The sequence below is a fragment of the Drosophila persimilis genome, unplaced genomic scaffold (assembly GCF_003286085.1).
Source record: "Drosophila persimilis strain 14011-0111.01,24,50 unplaced genomic scaffold, DperRS2 tig00000124-arrow-pilon, whole genome shotgun sequence".
NCBI lineage: Eukaryota > Metazoa > Arthropoda > Insecta > Diptera > Drosophilidae > Drosophila > Drosophila persimilis.
The window spans coordinates 8,515,425-8,538,184 of NW_020825294.1; the positions used below are offsets into that span (position 1 = coordinate 8,515,425).

The 22,760-nt window shown below is 47.1% G+C and overlaps 1 protein-coding gene and 1 long non-coding RNA gene across 2 annotated transcripts; one reads left to right on the forward strand and one right to left on the reverse strand.

Moving 5' to 3' along the window:
* The first annotated feature begins 12,169 nt into the window (after window positions 1-12,169).
* LOC113565571 lies at window positions 12,170-13,918 on the forward strand. Its single transcript, XR_003408683.1, has 6 exons — window positions 12,170-12,360; window positions 12,438-12,607; window positions 12,768-13,063; window positions 13,148-13,201; window positions 13,262-13,555; window positions 13,612-13,918. It is a non-coding gene; the product is annotated as an uncharacterized LOC113565571 (long non-coding RNA).
* Window positions 13,919-17,156: 3,238 nt separating this feature from the next.
* Window positions 17,157-22,558, reverse strand: LOC6596404 (serine palmitoyltransferase 2). The gene is made up of 4 exons (XM_026987570.1): window positions 22,153-22,558; window positions 18,500-19,618; window positions 18,171-18,433; window positions 17,157-18,097 (listed from the first exon to the last, which is right to left on the reverse strand). The coding sequence occupies exons 1-4, from the start codon at window positions 22,333-22,335 to the stop codon at window positions 17,881-17,883; spliced, it is 1,782 nt and encodes a 593-aa protein (XP_026843371.1). The 5' UTR covers window positions 22,336-22,558; the 3' UTR covers window positions 17,157-17,880.
* Between the last annotated feature and the right edge of the window lie 202 nt (window positions 22,559-22,760).

A 22,760-nucleotide genomic window follows, 5' to 3' on the forward strand; every position in this document is an offset into this window, starting at 1 on the left:
ACCGTCAGGCATCCATTGTCTTGGCCCTGCTCCTACACTTCCGCTGCGTTGGCTGCGACGGCTGCTTCGTTCTTGCGGGAGATACTTGCCAAAAAATGAACTTGTGCTTGTGGCAAATTTCCTGCAATTCATACAAATTAATTAAGAGCTCTGGGGGCCCCTCCAGCCTCTCCAGCCTCCAAGCCCTTGACCAACAGCTCGGAGCCAACTTCGGCCTGGTCCCGGCTGCAGTCCTCCCACAGCTCTCATCTGTCCATCTCGAGTGGCACAAGGGCACAAGTTATTGCCAGTGTTATTGTCTTGCTGATATTTCCGACTATTGACCGGTTCACACTTCAAGTTTGTTTGCGTTTTGAGGCGTCTTCCTGCCGCTGCACTCCACAGAGCTCCAAGTGTTTGTCCCCTTCAATGCCAGAGCACAGTGGAGAGCAGCCAACTTGTACATTATTTCATTATACTCTAACAGGGGATAAAGCACTGCTGCTGGCATTCCATGTGCTTGGGCCTTGATGAAAGTGTGAGCAATTTCTCAGAGCGGAAAAACCACACGAAATTGCCAAAACCAACAATAATTGGCCAATGCTTTATATAGAAAATAGATTGAAACACCATTGTTCGTCTGCATTTTTCCATTTAAACCAGTCTTTCCATCTCGATGGGATCTGGCATTTCGCTTTGCCCTGCTACCAGGTGCCCCACTCTCCGATCCCAAATGCCACATCCAGAGTACCCGAACTTCGTTCTGGCCCAAACTCAATCTCCAGTCTGTCTCCCTGTGCTGCTCTCCGCTGGTCCCGAAGTTGTTATTTCATTTTTCATTTTTCACTTGCACTTGCCGGCTGCCTGCTGCACTCGGTTGTGTTTTGCCTGACCAGAGGAGGGGATGGCGGGGGAGGACCGGCAGATACTCGTAAAGCAGCTGATGCCTGACCACGAAACTAAAGTTCCCTACAATAAATTCAACTCTTCCACGTCCTGCTGCGGTTCTCTGGAGGCAACTTTAAGGCATAAATCGATGTCAACTCCATTTAAATGTGCATTTCGTGGTCGGTGTCGGTCCCAGAAAGTGTGTAACTCCATGTATTACTTGCCCTCCGCCATGCTAGATTAGACTAGTCAACACTTCCAGGACGAGCTTCCACGACTGCTCTCCGCCTAATGCGTTTCCAATCGTCCCAGTCAAGGATGTCAATACGGCGGAGAGCGTCAGGAGTCGAGCGTGAAGAGTTTTCTCCCTAATGAAAGATGCTCTCTGCCGGCAGTGCTGGCGGGATTCATTTCAAAAGTTTTCCTAATGGTTTTAAGCGTAATGAAGCCGGAAATTAGTAAACATTTGGCACAGTGGTTGCCATCGATTGGGGAGGCACTCGGCTCCGCGGGGGAGTTCAATTAGATCAAAAGTTGGCCACTCTTGTCTAACGTTTTAAGTGTTTGAAGAGCCAGGCAGGCTCCCTGCTCTTTTGAAAGAGATCTCCAATTATGGAGCTCCTTTTTTGGGCACTTTGTGCCATCGTCCTCTGCTCCTCTGCTCCTCTGCTGCTCTGCCATCCGACATCTCTGCGGTTTTTCACAGGCTATTCAGAGGCACCTCTTCCCCCTCGAACCCTATGCTAGATAATTCATTTTAAGTTGCGAAACTAAAAGTTTCAATGTTGCCGCTTTGAATTTGGCTAAAATGGATAATTATTTTAACAAATTGTGCGAAACGCTTAAACAGAAACTTGCAGGCACCGCCACGTCGTCGCAAATGTGGCTGCTGTTCGGAGGCCCACCTTTCCGGAGGCAGGAGGCGCAGGATCTAGGCCTGAAGTTCAACTGTTAAGCAGAGGCAGTCGCCAACAACAGAAACTCATAATTCAACTGGAGTTGCGGCAGAGACAGAACAGAGCACACCACACGGAACTTCGGAGACGCCTCGAGTCTACAGTCTCGAGTCTACAGTCTCGGGTCTTTAGCTTTGCCGCGTCCCCATGCCCATTTTAATTAGTCGCATTTGTTGCAAGCCAACCAATTTAATGCACTCGAAATCATTTCGCAAAAGTTTCCTGGGGCGGTGGCTCCCACTCTCGAAAATGAAATAATTGCTAAACGTTTCCAGAATGCAAAGTACGAATAGTTAACGGAGTGGATATGTAACTGAACGAGTGAGTGAGTGTGTGTGCGACAGGAAGGCGTTCCAGAAATCGGAATATCCCGGAATATCTCGCCCCCAATTTTGATTCGAAGACAAGTCCTTCCTCTGAAATATCTAGTTTGATTTCTGTGTCCTGTAGACTGCTACATTTTTCCAACATTTTTCCCATTCTGGAACATCTGCACTTACATCAGTGCCTCGCACAGAAATGGGCGACAACGGGTGGGGGGTGGGGGGGGATGTTCCCAGAGCCCTGTCCTGGTCCTGGCCGGTCCCTGCAGTTGGCGCTACGTGCCGCGCATGGCGAGTGGAGAGAGTCCCCGGCCAGGGGCACAACTTTTAACGCAATTTATAAATGCTACACAATTTATAGAATTTTTGAATTAAATGCAAAATGTATTTGGCTGTGTGTCGCCGCGCCTGTTGGCGGCGCCAGCCCGAAAGTTGAGCCAGCCGCAACTTTGCCCAGACTCTCGCAGTTGTCGAAAACAAACAGCCAGCCGCTTGTGGCAATTACCGCAACCAAACGGGCCGAAAAGTTCCTTGGACCTGCCTCCCAGCCCCGGCCGGCAAAGCCCCCCACCACTGGAGGTGCCTCTTAAACACCGGGTCCTCTGGTCCGCCTCATGAGTAGCACCCGAAGTGAAATTGCGAAATATCTGCGGCTGCATTTACACAATCATTTAATTGGGTTATCGAGAATAAACGGATTTAAATTTATATTCCGATCCACCTTTGCGCACTTGCAGCCTAATTGGTTTTTCGCGAAACTAAATAAAGCCCGCTGCCAGTCCGCAAACAGAAATATCAATTACAATTAAATTATAAATATAATTTCAAATTATTTACACCGAAATCAAATCAGTTTCATTTATACTCGTAAGTGCGAGCGGAAAAATGTTCTGAATTTAATTTGAAAACTCGAAATTGGCAGCAAATTGGCAAAAGGCTATTGTGTTGCGGGAATAACTTCAATTGAAATGCATTTCATTGAATAGAATATTAATAACCGCCAATCGATAGAGCCAAATGAAAACCAGAACAGAAAAGGAAAGAATTGCCCACCAGCAGGCTTTCACTAGCAGTCTTTATTTCTCTTATATACATATATATATGTACATATAGTACATATTGTATTCATTCATATAGTATCATATACTCGATCATCTTGATCAGAGACGAATCTATAAAGCCAATACGGTCTGTCAGTCCGTCCTAGGAGACTTGTTTATGTGATTTATTCCTCCTCATTCAGCTTTGGATTATTTTTATTAGTGATTGTTTCTTTATCGAAGAGTTAGAGATGTGTCTCAGCTTTGTGAGGATGTAACACCCAGAAGGAAGCGTTTCCGACCCCATAAAGTGTATATATTCTTGATCAGCATCAATAGCCGAGTCGATATAGCCATGTTTATCTCTCCATCTGTCCCTTCGTCTGTCTGTCCCGACTAGCGAATAGATCAGACTCATGTGATATCACAAGATGCAGATAGAACTAACGTTTGTTGTTCCAAATTGAGAGAGATCGCCATATGCCTTGCCTGTCCTACAAAAATCACCCGAAACGAGAGCCAACGAGTAGCCAAAGAGAACGAGAGCAGACGGCTGTCATCGGCTCCGGTGCTTATACTAGAGGATACTGACTTAGTATCGGATAGATACTTAGAGCTACGGCCCTGTGGCGCGGCTCACTACATACCGGCTGGCCCTATTTTGAAGAATGAATATCTTGAATTGGATTTTCCCACTGCAATACGACCCCTTTTCTACAGCTCAGCCCCATCTTCTGCCCAGATATGTGGCAGAAGGGCACGGGTAGCGACATCAATAATGAGAGCATCGACGGGTCTTGGCAGAGTGCTGCTCGTTCTGCTCGATTGCTGTCAATTTCAATTCAATTCGAGCTGTTAAAAATGTTTGCGCACTCGCAGTTTTTGTTGTTTCGCTGTGTCGCTGAATAAGATGGAGTGCCACGCGGATTGGGTGATAGACAGATGAGTCTGATGGGCTGAAATGTCAATTGGATTTCGAGTGTGACACCCAGCAAAAGGGATTCGAGCCGAGCCCAAGGACTAGAGTGGACCGAAGTGAAAATCGGAGTTGCTCCGCTCAGCAGAAATGTGCGGCAACAGTGCCAACAATAAATTACCTCACGCAACTTCGGCTGCACACAATGGAAATAAAGACATTACGTATACGCCACTTTGTACCTGCCAGCCAGGACGTGCCCTGGGCCAGCGTGGCGGGGGGCAGGCGAGGCGGGGCAATGTATTAGAAACGGAAACAGCTCGAGGGAAACACTTGAAGAAGCAAAATACGATTACGATTACCCCGAAAGAAGGTCCGGGAGGGGGGCAGAAGGGCGCGAGGAAAACAATTTGTTGAGTGCGAGCAACAAGTGAGCGGGGGGGGGACGTGGGGGGGGCCAAGGCCGATGGGGCCAGCCAAGGGGCAACTATCGAAACTAGGCAACTGTAACTACACACAGTACAGAGGGGGAACGGGGAGTGGGTGGCACATTCGTTGCAGACGGCGCGCCGCATAAAAATTTATGATTATGTTAAAATGTAAAAGTGGCAGCCAGACGAGAAGGAAGCAAACGAAGCGCAGCAGGTGAGCGAAATTGTGTTAATGTCCTTGCCGGGGATGAGTCCCTCCGCAGGCGATGGCCGTGGCGATGGCGATGGCTGTCACGCTCTCCTCGCTAGCCAGGACCCCCGCCAGCTCTCGGCCCATGCCGTGGCCCTTGGGGTAGGTCGCACGGTGGCACATAAAATATGATTCTTGCGCTTAAGAAAAAGGGCGACAAAACTGATGACGGCACCATCGTGGGTATTATGGCAAATAATGACACTACAGCAGCAACAACGTCAACAAATGATAGCAGTTGCTGCATTTTACCATTTTTACTCCTTTGAGCGTTTTTCGCGGGCTGTCGTCTTGGCCTCGTCCTCGCGAGGGCCGTTGGCAGGAGTCGCAGTGTTGTTTAACTTTTAAGATATTCGGATTTGTGTCGACTTTGGCTGTCCATCAAGCTGCCTTCTGGTTGGGCTCTGTGTTCTCCGTTCTGTGTTCTGGGACAGCTGCACATGTGACCCACAAACGTCTAGTGAAGTTTTTCGGGCCTGTCTGGCTGCCATTCAGATGATTGTGTAACATTTGCCTGTTAAAACAAGTCCTTGGTCGGAGATGGAGTGGGGAACATGGAGACAAACCGCCATGGAATCGCAATCCTCTTATTGCCTTTTACCCTCCTGAGCCGCCAGATAATCCCCGAAGATATACCGATTGAGCAGAGCTGCTTCGGCCCGCTTTCAATAACCAAATCTTGTTACCCTGCGGTGCCCGGATTGTGTTTGCCATAAGCAACTTTAATATTTCTCAGATTTGCGACTGTTGGAAAATTACTTCCTGCCAAGAGCAGAGAGCTTCCGTATCCGTATCCGAATTCGTATCCACATCCGCATCCGCAGCCTCAGCCCCAGTCGCATTACTCATCCGTCCGCAAACTGCAGCAGCAGTGGCAGCAGCAGTGGCATCAACGGGGGACACGGGCACGGGAAAGAGGCGGAATCGAATCGATTATGTTGCTATTACTTCCGCCAACTGGCGATGCCAGCTGCACAGGCCCTCCTTTTGACATGCTGCATGCCCCGCGACGTGGCTGGATCTCACTTTGAGCCGCCATGCAGGGAGACACACAGATTTCACAATTTATTTCACGATTTGTTTGCCAACAGCCAAACAGATAAAGATAACTTATGCATGATTATACAATGTCGCCTTCTGCATCCAAGATCGGGCCAAACATCCAATTTTCTACGAATTCTATTCGGGATTTGCCTGCTGCATTGCTTTCAAAATAGCCAAAGTATTACTTTTTTCTTGACACCTAACGGAGAATATGGTCGTTGGTTGAATGACCTCCTCAGAGGTACCCAAAATATATTCCAATAAGGAACAATTACACCTACAACAGGCACTTGGATATGAGGAGGAAGGATGTGAGTGTCAATCGCTTCTAGTTTGATGGAAAGTAATAACAATCCCCTCCAGCAGCATCCCCACCACAACTCTCGAGGGGGGTATCGAATCTATCAAGAATACAGCATTATGAATTGCTTGAAGGTCCTACAAATTTATGTTTTTTCTTATTTATTCGGCCTATAGTCGGCCTTTTAGTCTTGAGGGAAAAATTGGCATCCTGCTTGGATTTTTTGAAACTTTGATCAACTCAAACTTATCCCCTAATTTCTGGCCAGAGTCCCTTTCAGTAAAGCCCCGAACATTATAATTCTCAGAAGTATTCTGCTCATCAATATGTATACTCCTCCACAGTCGATTGTAGTCCCATCTCCTTAGATTCAACCTATGTCCAAGGCTGTTGCCGGCACACAGTGGGATCCTCAAGTAAGACAAATCTAGACATATGATTCCTGCGATGTGATTTCTGTATCTAGTCTCCCTTTGGGAACACAGACAGATTAGGCCAGACAATCGTAAAAGTGTCCGCTTGAAACCAACATATGATACTCCTCTTCCGATTCTGCAATCTAGAGGAGAAGACCTCGGTACTTGAGTGCCGATTGATAGATAAGAACTTTCAACAAACATCCAGTATGGACACATTTGAAATTCAAAGCTTGATCGAGTTCAGTTGAACCTACAAGTCATGTACTTATGATGAGTACTCTAGGCAAAGAGATAAACAAATATCTTCTTGACGAACTTCTAGAGCACCTTCCATACCTCCGAAAAGCTGGAGAGCAGCCAGCAACAGCTGTCGGGGCGCACACATGTTGTGCCCCACTGCCCCACTCCCCGCTTGAGGTCGGGGCTGGACAATGGAAACTATTGTCGATTGCAGAATGGGAATGGGAATGGGAATGGGATATGCATGCCACTCTCTCGGCCAAAATGCAAAAAGGCTATTAAATTTCTGCGGGCCATGCGCCCAGCACAGCAGGGCTTGGGTGGGGACTGGGAAGGTTGCCTCGATGATGGCCTGGCAGGTGGCCCCGTATCATCCTCATCTGTCGCGCTTCTGTTGGGCATGTTGCCTGAGGTATTCGAGTGCGTGTGTATCTGCGTGGGCGAGCTGCAAGGCATTTCCTGCCCTATCCTGTCCAATGCCAACCATTTCGGATGCCAACTAGGTCAGGGCGTGGAGTCGACGGCCCGCTGGGCATTCAATTGCGAGTTCAATTGGCACTGGACACCCGAAATGCAGCAGTTCGTGTTGTCCAAATGGCTAATTAGCTTGGAAATGCGCTAAGAACTTGCACATAATTGCCCCTAATCCTGTTGCCGTAGCCCGGCCGGGGATCATGTTCGCCGGACCCGACAGGATTGAGGACAGTTTGGTCTTTGATTGATAACAAATTGAGCTGCCCGAGGGGAGACGCACACGCCGACTCCAAATTCACGGCCGGCGAAGAGTGTACGAGTACACTGGGGAAAAATATGCTCGACGCTGGTCCGCCTTTAAACCCTGACCTCTGTATGAAATTTCTCTGTGCGGGGACAGCCGACAAGTGTCGGCAAACGGAGCGAGCTCCAGGCGTCTGCTAAATGAGGCGCGCTAATTAGAAACCATTTCCCCGAATCGGCTGAATAGCTGGCAACGGAATGATGGAATGACGGAGGTTGGGCCGTGCCAGGTCTCGTGCGTGCCATCTTACACTCAATTGATTTAATGGTCCTGGACCACAGCTCATTGTCCGTGGATGGGACATGTCGGGAGCAGCTCACATGGGCATCTCCTAGCTCCTAGGTTGTCCCCGTTTTATGCCTGTCACATAATAAATCTTATTTGATTTGTTTACTTCCCATTACTACTCTTGGGGTTGGGGTTGTGTCTAGGGTTTGGGGCTGGCTTCCATTGTCCTTCGTTCTTGTCATTAAACAAGGGTCATTGTTTCTGTGGCATCAGCATTCCCCTCAGCCTAATTCGATTGGCCCCCGTTTCGTTTAAGTGCCGCAGTCGGCCGAGGTAATTTAATTAATAATCAAATTACGCATACGCCCCGTGACACACCGGCTCAATTTAACATAGGGACAGGTTTGGCATTGAATGAATCCGCGACACCAAACTTATTTAATTCAATTGAATTTGTCTCCAGCACAGCTGCATTGGGGCCCAATTAGCCCCGATTAGGCTGTGATCTGAAGCTCTACCAGAGGACTGTTTGAGCCCGAATTAGGGCTGGCTTGCCCTCCTGCCAAAGGAATGTCTGTCGTTGCTGTTGTGTCGTTGTGCATTCCTTTGTTTGCAGCTATTTTGATTGCTGGGAGCTCCTTTGACGTGCAGATTAATCAATTAAAGACTTGAAGACCTTAATCTGAATGACAAAGCGTCGCTTGTTTATTTTGTGGCTGCTGCCGACTGATGATTCCTAATCATCTCTTCTCAGAGTTTAAATAAGACTATAACTGTGCGCAGATCGTCTGTTTGTCTGTGCCATCGATATGTCTCACTCGGAAGCTCTCTATTTGGTTTTGGTGGGGGGCCACACATCCACACAGGCCTGACTAAACAGATACTTTAATTTCTTGCATATTCAAGTGAAATTAGCCCTGACCACGCCCACGCCCACACCCACACCCAAGCCCACACCCACGCCCGTTCCAGGCCAGCGGAGAGCCTATCTCAGACAGGGACTTGGGGAAAACAATAACCATAAATGTTAACAAGGAGCTGTCGCCCCACAAAACACAAGACTTAATGATGCCAAACAAAAGGGAGCCGGCTGCGGGCTGAGGACATTTAGCATGTGTCTCTGACAGGTGCTAAGGTGTCTGCCGAATTCGAATACTATTTCTATCTGTCTGCTCCTGGGTCTGAGAATCGGCCTATCTCGCTTTGGAATTAATTAGAAAGCTGCGGTCGGACCTTGCCTTTTCCCTGTGAAACATTTGGCAGCAAATTTAATTTGCGGTTAACTTGGCAGGGGGCGGAAGGCTGGCAGGCTGAACCCAGTCTTCGGGCAGGCCTCGAGCCTTGGGGGACCAGGCATTTAAATTTTCTGGCGAAAATCTCGGCAAATTCCTTGATTAAATTCCCCCCCATTCAGCAGCGGAGCGAGCCTGGGAGGCACTGTGATTGATTAACGTGTGTGTCGAATCGAAAGTGTAGGGCGCACAGTGCCACGCCCACCGGCAGCAGCGGGAATAATGGCAACAAAAGTCAAACTACGTCTCATTGCCGACCTTTGGACGGATTGGCAGAGGCGACGCTCGGAGAGGGCGAATGACTGATTGTTCCCGGCCCCCGTGCTGGGGGCACATACGAGCGCCCGTACACCCGTGCATAAGCGCGGCTGTGTGCATCCATAACGGGAGACCCAGGCGACACGTTCGCACATGAAAAATCGTCCCGGCTTGGCCCCTGCGAATCTGATTATAAAACATGTGCTTAAGTAATAGCATCCGAGGTAAAGTGTTTGACTTGACTTGACGAGGACGGGCCGGGCCTTGTAACAGATTGCCAATTCACTCGAGGAAGCGGCTTCAACGGGGCTAAGATTAATTTGTTTGCACTTTGATGATGCCATAGCGAGGCGATAGGTTGAAAGGTTTATGAAAATCGAAAATTAAACGAAAGGGGAACAGCAGCAATGGAATCCCAATCGATTAGGTATCAATAGCGAGTAGACACTCAGCCTGTGACCTCCTGTGAGGTGCCTCTGGGTTCTGGACTCTGGGTGTGATGAAAAAGGATTCACTTATTACTCGTAATGAACTTTTTCCACCAGCTTTAAGTGCGATTCTCTCCGATTAGTAATTGAAGATTATCCATCGACTGACAGAAGACTGAAATCAGAGGAAGCTGTGGAAGCAATGCTATTTTAGATATAATCTGCAAGATATCTGATCCGCCAATCGCTTTCACTTCCAGCTAAAACATCAAGCAGATATTCTCCAACCACTACACACCCGCAAAGAACTCCCCCCGACCCCCCAGCACTCCCACCGTCTACAGTCAGCTATCAAAAGTATGCGCATAACTCAGACGCTGCCATTTGCATGCTTCGAGTGTTTACAAATGGGATTCGGAGTCGGATTTTTCCGCATTGCATAAATTCCCTTTATGCCGTGCCAGCTTGACGAGGGAAAACTTTTTGCAACATTTTATCAGATTATGAAACACACAGAAAATGCAACTTCCCGTCCTGTGTGTCCTGTGTGCTGGGTGTCCTGTGTGTGCACCAGTCAGTGTATGGGCAACCAATATAAGAAGAAAGAAAAATACAACTCGAGTGCGCCCCTCTACCGCTGCCGTTACCTCCAGCTCTACTTACCTTTTCCCAAAGAAGTAAACGGAAACATTAAAATTGTATTTGTGAGCCATAGACGCCCGGGGAGCTGAAGGGTCTCTCGAACATATGCGGAGAAAAGCTGACACAACAATTGGAAATCGGCTGGAAAATAGACGGTGCCACAGCGAACTCTTCAAGAAAACTGGAGAAGTTTGTAGAGGTTGCACCTTCGCGAAGGAGAATTGTGCTTCAACTTTTTTCCTCGAGCGAGGAAAATGGGAGCACGCGAAAGTGGCATCAGCAATTTGTAAGGCACAGCGGGAACTAAATGAAAATCCTCACCTCTTTTTACTGATAGACAGACACATCAGCGACCCCACTAATGCCGACTTTCATCCTTATCAATCTCTATTAAACAACGCTCTGCGAAGGAGCAAGCTCGGAACAAGCTCGAGCCGACTCCCCACTCAACTCTGTGTCTCCATTGGGCCCAGAGCCATGACAAATGGCCAACAGAATGCATATTTATGATTGCGCACAGATACACATTCCTGACCAGGCACAAGGGCAGTCTGATTGGTGTTGTAGCTCCCACTTTCGGGGCACTCGGCTGGGGCTGGGGCTGGGGCTGGTACTGGTACTGGTAGTCGTCCTCGTACGGCTAAAATGCCAGCACAAACTTTATACGCACGTAGTCAATTACTCAACCCAGCAGCAGGCAGGACTGCCACCCACCCGCCCACACGTGCATCTGCATATATTTGTACATATGTTCGTACATAGGTGCATTGTCGTTTTCCATTCTGGCAGCTTCGGGGAAGCAGCCTAGCCTTGAATAAACCAAGATAAATTAAACCCGTCGAGGCTGATTGTGCTCAAAATGAAAGAATACTTCCGTGAGTATGTAGTTTTTTCTAAAATATCTGTACGAAATATAACACCAATATTATTTCCTCTCCCTCGTTGTCCATCCTTGCCCCTTAAAATAGATTTCAAACGAAATTTTAGCAAATATTTTCAGCCTCCTTTGAAGTGTCGGTTGTTGTCGCCCAATATTACATGTAGTCTCCTCTTTATGGCCGAGAACAGCTCAATAAATATTGCCTCGGACATAAAATTGAAAGTATTTCCTAAGTCCATGGAACAACAACACTCGGAGCATGCTGCTGCCTGTCGGAGCCATGTTATTGTCTTTCGATCTGTGTTCTGCCTCTGTCTCAGCATTTTAAGGAATTAAGACAATTACAGTTGGAATTTACTTGGCAGAGTGGTCGGACTGGGCGGAACCGGCACTGGGGGAGGTGGTCCAGATGTCATGAGTTACTGTTAATTAGAAAATTGTTATTCAATAGCTTGGAGTCTTTGCAGTGGATGGTGGGGGGACACTCAGTCCATGTAATGGATTGATTATACCAATTCAGATTGTATTTAAATTTCATTTCATTGCTGTTACATACATAGATTATACTTACATAATGTGCTTTAATTTTGATAAAAGAAAGGAAGCAATACATAACTTTTCTTTGCTTGTCAGTGATTGGCCTTGCCTTTTTGGCCAGAGCCGTGCAGCGGCAGTGTTACTTTTGGTAGCGATCCAGCGAAGTGACAGACCTAAAGTAATCGAGGGGCACCCATAGAGATCCCGGCAATTGACTGATCCCCGGCCTTGGCAGATGCCTTGCCCTGCTCGTTGAGCAGGCCTCCGTCACGGGCGAGCGGCTCCATCGTTTTTATTTGTCATTTACAAAATCCCTATTCTCTTATCTTGTTCCAGAACTTTTTGAAGTGATCCCCGCTTTGGGTATTGTTGTCTACTGGCTGTGCAACTTCATCATTTTCCCACGCTGCGGAATCTTCCTACACGGAAGACGCATAATTATTGGATTCGGCTTATTTTTGGAAATTTTACAAGTAAGCGCTCAGCATGGGATCTCCAACTAACGCCGCCTGTGCCTCACCGGGAACTCGGTGTGTGCCATTCCGATTAGCAAATCACAAAATTCTTAAGCTTTACATTTATCAGAGTCATTTATCATCTGCTTCAGCGAAAGTCCCGCCAGCCCATCATTATGTGATTGGAATCGGAGGACGCGCCTCTTCCCTACAGCCATCGACGGCTTCAGCGTTCACCAATGATCATCTGCTGGTGGCAATGCTACAGACGAGTTGCAAAGGCGAGATGTCATCAAAGGCGAACTCACGGAACAATCTGCCGGTATGGAAACCATTCGTCTAATTGCTATATCCGCCAAGAAGAATCATCAGGTTATGAGCAGCGGCTAGGACGGATAGCCACATGATAGTTTAAGCCATGCCATAGATTCCTTAATCTATTTTTTTGAGATTCTAATTTTACATATTTTATGTTATGGCAGCCATACATAATGGTCCGCAGCAGCATAAAGTAGATGTCTAACAGGAGACAGCCGCTGTAACAGGAGACTGTAGGCCAGATAAATCCAAGCCATCTTCTTCACACGGATTAGCCTGCTATTGCCAGGAACATGCCGGCCCCCTTAAGGCCATAGACGCTCAGCTCGTATCGATATAAGGAGGCTGTCGCGATCTATCGCGATCGATACTTCACCCACGATCGCGTGCATCGCCCCAGTAGCTAGTACACCGACACCCTCTTCCCTGCAGCAACATGCTTTGCCTCGGCTTTGAACGGGTAATTTTTCCTTGTTTGGCACCTAATCATCTTTTCCATTGACTATTTTTTCTTGGTTCTTCTTTTATTTATTATAACCTCCAGCTCTATTGGCCGATACCCTCTCTGGCCACACATCTCCTCCTCTTACTACGCCAGGTAAATTTATTAAGTTATTATTTATTAAATTATTTTATATAACTCTTCCTTTCATTTTAGTAGATTGCCCCTTCCGTTGGCCAGGAATACCTCTTCCGTAGCAGTGGACTCGGGGCCATGATGCCGTGCGATCTTCGGGACACGATTCCGACGTAGCTCCTTGTCCTCTCGGGAGGTGCAAGGGATGTGCTCCTGGCTGGACTTTGGCAGCTACCGGCTGTCCAGCTGCGGGCCATAGCTATGATGCCGCTGCTGTGCCGCTGAGTCGACAATGTGGCGTCCCGTCCGCTACAGGGACATAATTTCAGCAACCAAACCAAACAAATCAAACGCTGGATTTCAGCTTCGATACGCGTAAGTAAATCAGTATTTAATTGTGTATGTATTTTAAAATATGTCTTTCTTCACAGAAGACTTATGTATCCTACGGCGTATTCGAGACAGGCCGAGTCCCAGCCAGGCAGAATCGTCTCCCAGCAGGACAGAATCGCATCCCCTGAAAGAGCTCGAACCTAACAAGCCGTCATCATCTTTCGACCTGGCCATCGACTACTATCTCAAGGACTTTGGCTACGGCAAGCAAGAAGGAGCTGTGCGGTCCACTAGAATATAGATAGATCTTGTTGTTGTTAGATTTAAGGATACATACCTCACCTCTATGCACATATGTAGATAGTAGATATAAATGTTATCAACTTGTTTATTTATTTAAACTAAGTTAAGTTATGATGAATAAAGCTATTGAATAATTATCCTTGCTGTATCCTGTATCGGGGAAACTATCCCAACTACGACAAAGCGTAGCACGCCGAGATCGGTTCACAAATAACAGAGAAAACTAAAAAATTTTTATTGGGAAAATGTCCTTGATCCTTGATAAGGACTCCATCAGATCAGAAACATTTTTCCGATCACATTCGATCAGGGACATTTCTCCGAAGACAGGAAACCGTCGCACGTCCCGATCGGGCCACCAAAATCCGAGAAAACTAAATATGCGTTGTTGGAGTCCTTACCAAAGGATCAAGGACATTTTTCTGATCACGGGGGACCATGGCACGCCCCGAACGGGCCCTTAATAAGGGAGAAAACAAGATATATATGTCTTTAGAAAATATCCTTGATCCTTGGTCCTTGATAGGGACTGCATTAGATCAGGGACATTTTTCCGAATACAGGAAGCCGTCGCACGTCCCGATCGAGCCTCACATAACGGAGAAAGGTAATATTCTTGATCCTTGATACCCTTTGTCCTCGAAAAGGACTTCATAGAATCAGGGACACTTTTCCGAATACAGGAAAGCATCGCACACTCAGATTGGTCTATGAATAACGGAGAAAATGAATATTTTTGATCCTTGATGTCCTTGATCCTTGAAAAGGACTTAATAAAATCAGGGATATTTTTCCGACCAAAGGAAGCCGTCGCACGCCCAAATCGGCCCACAAATAACGGAGAAAACACAAATTTTGTATTTGTTATTTTTGAAAATGTAGTTCAAGAAATCACCGATAGGGGCGCCACCGTACAATCGAAAAAACCTCGCGTCAAAAGGCCAAAATCTGGATGGGATACCAGGCGAACAGAATTAAGCAGCAAGCAACTGCAGCAATTGCAAAAAAATTTCGCAGCATACTTTAGGGGGACCACAATTTTTTAAAAATTTCAGTTACCTTCTGCTGATTTCTGTTCGCCTGGTATTTCAGCCATTTGACGCGAGGTTTTTTTGTTTGTACGGTGGCGCCCCTATAGGTGATTTCTTGAACTACATTTTCAAAAGTAACAAATAAAACATTTTTGTTTTCTCCGCCATTTGTGGGCTGTTTTGGGCGTGCGACGGCTTCCTGTGATCGGAAAAATGTCCCCGATTTTATGAAATCCTTTTCAAGGACAAAGGATGTCAAGCATCAAACATATTAGTTTTCTCCGTTATTTGAGGCCCGATCGGGACGTGCGACGGCTTCCTGTATTCGGAGAATTGTCCCTGATCGAATGAAGTCCTTATAAAGGACCAAGGATCAAGAGTATTTTCTCCAGACATATATATCTTGACTTCTCCCTTATTTGTGGCCCGATCGAGACGTGCTTCTGTGTTTGGAAAAGTGTCCTCGATTTAATGGAGTCCTTATCAAGGACTAAGGATCAAAGGTATTTACTCCAGACGTATATATCTTGCTTTCTCCCTCATTTGTGGCTCGATCTGGGCGTTCCATGGCCCCCCATGATCCGAAAAATGTCCTTGATCCTGCGGTAAGGACTCTAACAACCGCCACCATACATATCTAGTTTTCTCGGCAATTTGCGGCCCGATAGGGACGTGCGACGGCTTCCTGTGATCGGAAAAATGTTTCTGATCTGATGGAGTCCTTATCAAGGATCAAGGACATTTTCCCAATACAAATTTTTTAGTTTTCTCTGTTACTTGTGAACCGATCTCGGCGTGCTACGCTTTGTCGTAGTTGGGATAGTTTCCCCGATACAGGATACAGCAAGGATTATTATTCAATAGCTTTATTCATCATAACTTAACTTAGTTTAAATAAATAAACAAGTTGATAACATTTATATCTACTATCTATGTGTATAGAGGTGAGGTATGTATCCTTAAATCTAACAACAACGAGATCTATCTAGATTCTAGTAGACCGCACAGCTCCTCCTTGGTTTCCATAGCCAAAGTCCTTGAGATAGTTGTCGAGGGCCAGGTCGAAAGATGATGACGGCTTGTTATGTTCGTGCTTTTGCAGTCTCCTGCTGGGAGACTATTCTGCCTGGCTGGGACTCAGCTTATCTCGAATACGCCGTAGGATACATAAGTCTTCTGGGAAGAAAGATATATCTTAAAATACATATATACACAATATACATATATACACAATTAAATACTGATTCACTTACGCGTATCGAAGCTGAAGCCCATCGTTTGATTCGGCGGCGCATGAATGGGGGGAGGGGGTTGCTGACATTATGTCCCTGTAGCGGACGGGATGCCACATTGTCGGCTCAGCGGCACAGCAGAGACATCATATCTATGGCCCGCAGCAGGACAGCCGGTAGCTGTCAAAGTCCAGCCAGGAGGACATCCCTTGCACCTCCCGAGAAGACGTGCTACGTCGAAATCATGTCCTGAAGAACGCACGGCATCATGGCTCCGAGTCCTCAGACACGCAAGAGGTATTCCTGGCCACCGTAGGGGTCAACCTGCTAAAATGAAAGGAAGAGTTAAATAAAATAATTTAATTAATAATAACTTAATAATTTTACCTGGCTGGGGAAGAGGAGGGGATCGCGACATAGCGGTTTGTGGCCAGAGAGGGTCTCAAAATAAAAATAGAAGAACCAAGAAAAAAAACTCAATGGAAAAGATGAATTGAGGGAAAACAAGGAAAACTTACCCGGTCAAAGCCGGTAAAGCATGATGCTGTCGGTGTGCCAGCTGCTGGCGCGATGCACGCGAACGTGGGTGCAGCATCGATTAGATCGCGAAAGCCTCCTGACACTATATCGATAAGAAGTGAGCAGCCCTGCGACCTCACGAACGTCCATTGGACCGATCCGGTAGAAACCAAACGTGATGGTTCAAAAAGGGGGCGAGCGTAATGTTGTTTACACATCATTTTCTCTGTCATACCAATCAGCTTTCGACAGTCTGCCGAAATGAACTGCTTGCATAACTCTTTATGTACTGCTTCCAAAACGGTTTAACATTATCATTGCAATGTTAACCTAACAGAACTGTATTTGAATTTTAAGCGGGAAAGTTTTCTGTGACAGGTCACAGAATAAACAGTATAAAAAAATTCAACAGCAACTATGTATGTATACATATTAAGGCAGCCTGAATAACACTTTAAACACTGAATTTAATTTTAAGTGGGATAATTTATAATGTTCGGATAAGTTATCAAATATTAATACATCTTTATGTACATACAGCAACAATTTTTTATTTCTTGATAGAAAAATAAAATCATTAATACATAGTTCATTATTATTATTGAGGTTATTATTAAGAGGTTGTGTATTGTGTAAGTTTCTGCTCACAATGCCCTGCTACGCTGTGCACATCGCCCCTCTCCGGATGGGCATTGACAGATTTAGCAAAATATATGTTGTACAACTATTTCGCCGTCGCTCTCGACTCTTTTTTGGCTTAACACTGACGTTTTAGAAGCGAGGTGCTTGACTCTCCTGTCTCTTATGTTTTAGCTTAGATCTGTATTATAACCGAACCCTGATAAGCATACATTGTCCTTTCTCTCGGGCGAGCAACAGACTCGAAATGTAATGTTTCTGCCCACAGAAGAAGACGTTTAGAGTTTACAATTACAATAACAGCTACGTAGAGGTAAATGCTAAATAGTTAATAATAGTTTATCATTTAAGCTATGTGCTGCAGCTTAGTTTAGTTTGCTATAATAGATTTTCGCAAGGAGTGAGTCAAATATTGAAGCCTCCGTGCGCTGAAGCTACATGCTTAGTTTTTCACCGACTTCTGACCAACTACAGCTTGGTCAAATGTACTCTCATACTGGAACCGTACAAAAAAATGTATAGCTCTGGACTGAGTGCTGATTTGGTCTGACAATTGCGCGAGCTATTAGCTCCCCTACATAACATTCCTCCCTTCGCCCTTTGCACTTAGCTCCTATTTGTGAGGCTGCATGAGAAGGTGCTTCTAGTATTCAATCGGATTTGGATCGCGTGGCTTGCGTGAATACTTCAGGCCCAGATCGTCGCTGGTCTCGTCAATAACCTCAAGGGCATAGTCCAGCTGCTCTTTGGTGTGGGCAGCCGACAGGCAGAAACGGATGCGACCCTCCATAATGGGTGTGGCTGGAAAACCGGCACCTACCACGGCGATGTGGCGGGTGGTCAAAGTGCGAACCACGGCACTGATAGGGAAAATTATATCGGGATCGGGATTAGCAATGAAACAATTTGGAGTAATTTGGGCTCAGCACTCACCCAATCTTGGAGAAGAGGTAGACGAGCATGGGCACCACGGGCGAGTCCTCGTGGCCGTAGGTTATCACTCCTAACTGGGCCAGGCGACGGCGGAAATACCGCGTGTTCCTGGCCAGTTGCATGATCTTGTTCCGACCCGTCTCAGTGCCATCCTCGCCCATGATAGTCTTCATGGAGGTGAGGATCTGCTGAGCAATGGGCGGCGAAATAGATCCAGCATAGCAGTGGGCATGGCTGTTGGTACGAAGGAAATCAATCAGTTTCTGGAGGGGAACAAGAAGTGGCAGAATTAGTAGGGAAAACAAACATTAGTTAAAGGGGGAACGCACCTTAGATCCGGCTAGATAGCCCCCAGCACTGCCGAAGCTCTTGGTGAACGTGCCCATTAGGATGTCGACGTCTTTTGGATCCACCTTGTAGTAGTCCGTGACGCCCCTTCCATGGGAGCCCATAGCACCGACGCTGTGGGCCTCGTCTAGATACAGATATGCCTTGTACTTCTTCTTCAGGGCTACGACCTCGGGCAGGCGCACTATGGAACCCTCCATGCTGAAGATGCCCTCCACAATGATCATCACCTTGGACCAGGGTTTGCCTCCGTTCTTGGTATTGCCGTAGCAGATGCCGTCGCGCAGCACGCGCTCCAAGTCCCGCATGTTGTTGTGCTTGAACACCTTGATTGTGGCCCCGGACAGACGCAGGCCCAGGATGATCGAGGCGTGGTTCTTCTCATCGCTCACCACCATGCAGTTCGGGCCGAGCAGAGACGGCAGGTTGAGGGCGTTGGTGGCGAACCCCATGCCAAAAACGATAGCGTCCTCCACGCCAAAGTAGCGAGCAGTCAGCTTCTCCAGCTCCTCCAGCTGAGCATTGTTACCCAGTTCACAGCGGGAACTGCAGTAAGCCAGGCCAGCGTCGCGGGCCATCTCTTCGGACTCGTCGGCGCAGCGACCTGTGGCGGCGGCAAAGCCCAGGTAGTTGTAGGAGCCCAGATTGAGGCAACGCGTTTCCGTGCCCGTGAACTTGAAGCTCCAACCATAGTCGTCGGTCACGCGGTCCTTGAGCGTCAGCTCATCGCCGGGCACACTGCAGATGGGGCGGTTCCAGCAATCCTTAATGCGGCGGTACACGTAGCGGGAGTAGAAGCTCTCGAAGGCGTCGTACAGGGCCACGTAGCCCTCACGGCCCTTCTCCGTAGCCACTTTGGGCACGAACAGCAGCTGGTTGATGTAGCCCAGGATCATGAGCAGGTAGAATCCCAGGTAGGTGAGGCAGGCCGTGTGCATGGGCACCTCCTCGAACGAGGTCTTCTGGTAGTGCTCCATCTCCGGCGAGAGCTTGCCCTCTGCCTGGTTGGGCTTGCACTCCGACTTGTGCTCCCTGGCCGCGGCGGCGTGTCCATTCAAGAGCACTTTCCTCTCCGGGTGGTAGGTGCTTGAGCTGGCATTCTGTGGGCCAAAGGGATAGACAGCGATTAATAGGCGGTTATCATTGATTGAGTATCGTAAACAGCGGAGCTTATCGCTGGAAATCTACATAACATTCAATAAAAATCACTTATCAGCCAAGCGGAGGCCAGCAATCGCCAAACGGGGAAGTGGGGTGAGGTTCCATAGATTTCTGCCCCACCAACAGGTGCGAAAAATAATTTACTTTAAGGGAAGCTAAAACAAGGCGGGAATATATAGTATAGGTTGAGATATTTCTCGTGACACGGCGGTTTCACCGAATTGGAGCCACAACATCAATTCGGCCCCCGAGTGCACAACAACTCGGTTGCCCTTTCTTTCTGTTCAGTTCAGTACAGTTCAGGCAATTCCCCATCCAATTAACATTCAACTAACAGATCTACATAGATGCACGTTTATACATATGTATAAACACATTTACATACATATATATATATCCACACAATGCGCGCTCGGTGGAGTGAACATCTACTTTTAAAGATCGGATACACCAGAAAATGGTAGAGAGAGCAATGGTAGACTACTATCTATCGAATGTGTAACCCCAATGTTCATCAAGTCGAGCGTGCTCTGTAAATCACATAAAATCTAACCGAACTACGAAGAATTTGCTGCTCTTGCTCTTCCACTCACTTGAGTTAGCTTTCAGATGAAGTCCGACACCCGAATAGCGACGGGACGGATAGAAGGAGATCGAGGGCAGGGAAGCCATATATGTAGCAATTGCCCAACAAGCCCCGCCTCAACCTCTCCCATTTACGGGGGGTACTATGTCATTAACATATTTATTAATAAACGTGTGGACATAGCTTGCCTATTGATTTTCCTTTGGGGAAGTATCCGCCAGGAGCCATCAATGCAGGGTAGCACTCTCATTCATAGGGGAGACATAGGGGAGAAACAGACGCTTTGAGTACGCCTGACCGTTGACCGTACGAACTCAATTATATAACAATAACGAGACGACGACAATAATATTTCGTGCTTATTATCATTTGCCTCTGGCTTGTTAACAAAATATTTCTGTGAGGAGGCACAGAGAGAGCGCAAGGGAGTGAGAGAGAGAGGGGGGTGGAAAGGTTCCAACAGTTACGCGCCGGCGATGATTTTAATGGACTGGAAGTGAGTTAGGGTATACCCTACATATTTTCCGTATTTTACATGAAACCAGTAAATAGATAATAATCGAAAACAAGTCGAGTAAATAAATACAAAATGTGTAATACTTATTACGGTGCAAAGCCACAAGGGCGGGCAGCAAGGTGGGCGTCAGATAACGGTTTCCATATTCATAGGATCCATGCTATTCCTGATAACGATTGGCTATCGAATAATTATCTCGGTGCATGTTCCCGTTCTCGAATGAGGAAAGACTCATTTGAACAGCCAAGAAAAATAACATTAATGGGGACGACGAAACCGACGACTTCGCTTCTGGAACCCTTTACACATTTTCCCATATCATGAGTCGATGAAATCAATAGACGCGACGCCTAATAACAGGTTAACATGCTATAAGCCAAGGGAAACACGCGCAGACGTTCTGTTAGCCATGATAATAAAACTGTTAAGATGCGAAAAGACCTAGCACGTGGAACTTTGTCGAGCGAAGCGATCGTAAATAATTGCATGGTAAATCCGCATACAAAATGCTAATTTTAAATTTCATACAGGTTTTTGCCAACCTCTCGTGTAAGATACATATCTGGAATCCTTACTTCCATGAGAGAAATGTTCCAGATATTTGTTTTATTATGAATGAGGGGTACTCATGAAACTCAACAGGAGAAAATTTCATTAGTCAGGCAATAGGAACATTATAGTCTACATATCCAACGGGCTTCACATGGCCCTATCTTGAAGTCCAAAAAATGCCCAAGGCTTTCGCCTACTCTGCTACTATAATCGTTGAAAAATCTTATCGCGAACAAATCAACGCCCACTGCAAACCCTGCCCCACCCGCTCTTAGCAAACGAATGTGAATCATCACCCGGCGACGCTGACTCGCACTTTACGTAAAAAAGAGATTGGAGCATATGGGCCTGATAAGACGACTCGCGGCATGGCATGACTACCTTTGTGGAATGCAGGGTATTGAATTTTTGGAGCGGTGTATCGAAATCAACGAACGGGGCTACTGCGGACCACCAGGGCACATGCCCCTGTTGCCGGGGCAACAAAAACGTTTGTAAGGGGTATGTTTGCAAATAAGAACGAAGGGGAAAGTGAAAAGGAAAACACTGCAGTGGCGGCGCACAGCTGGCAGTTGACCCATAAAACGGAGAAACGCCGGAAAAGGCCGCTAAATATATTGGGGCAGAAAGAAAAAAGGCAATTACTACTGCACTTGCCTCCGAGATGACGCATGCCATGCCGGTCACACACACATTCACGACGCCGGGCCCCCCCTCCCCCACACGCAAAATCAATGGTACGCCGACTGGGGAGTGTCCACATTTTCTGCGATGGCGGCGCTTGGCTCCACTTTCAACACCTTCGAGTCGGTCCTCACCTTGGACTCCGCGGCCGCCTTGGCGTTGCAGCGCCTCGTGCGAATCTCCGTGTAGGCGGGCGCCGAGAATTTCAGCTGGTTGTCCACGCTGGGGCTGTCTTTCGGGCAGCCGTGTCCATTGGGCAGCCTTCCGTTTCCGTTGGGGCTGGCAAGGCCCTGCTCGAAGGCGTCAAAGTTTCCCATTTTGCTTCGTATTTATATTATTTATACAATTCACAGAACCACCGAACGAACGCAGCAAAAAAAACTAGCCACAAGAACCGCCAAACACGTTCGTTCTCGTTCGCGAGTCGAGAGACGCGTGATTTCTGGAGTATAAATGCACTGCTCTGAGGGGTGTTCACTTTGGGGTCTATATTGGCGCCTTCGTTGTGGTTTTCCGCTTAATTATCTTGTTTTCTTGTGTTTCTTAGTTCTGTGTTTGTTTTTTGTGTTTACATTTGCTGAATTTATTACATGTTACATGGCAACTACACATTTGCTACATAATGCGAGGTAAAAGAGGGTATGGACAACAGGCAAAACGAACCAGAAAATGCAACGCATGTAAGGTAAAATCCACCCTTTTGCTTAATATGCCTAATTTGCCTTGGCAGTTTTTTCCTGTT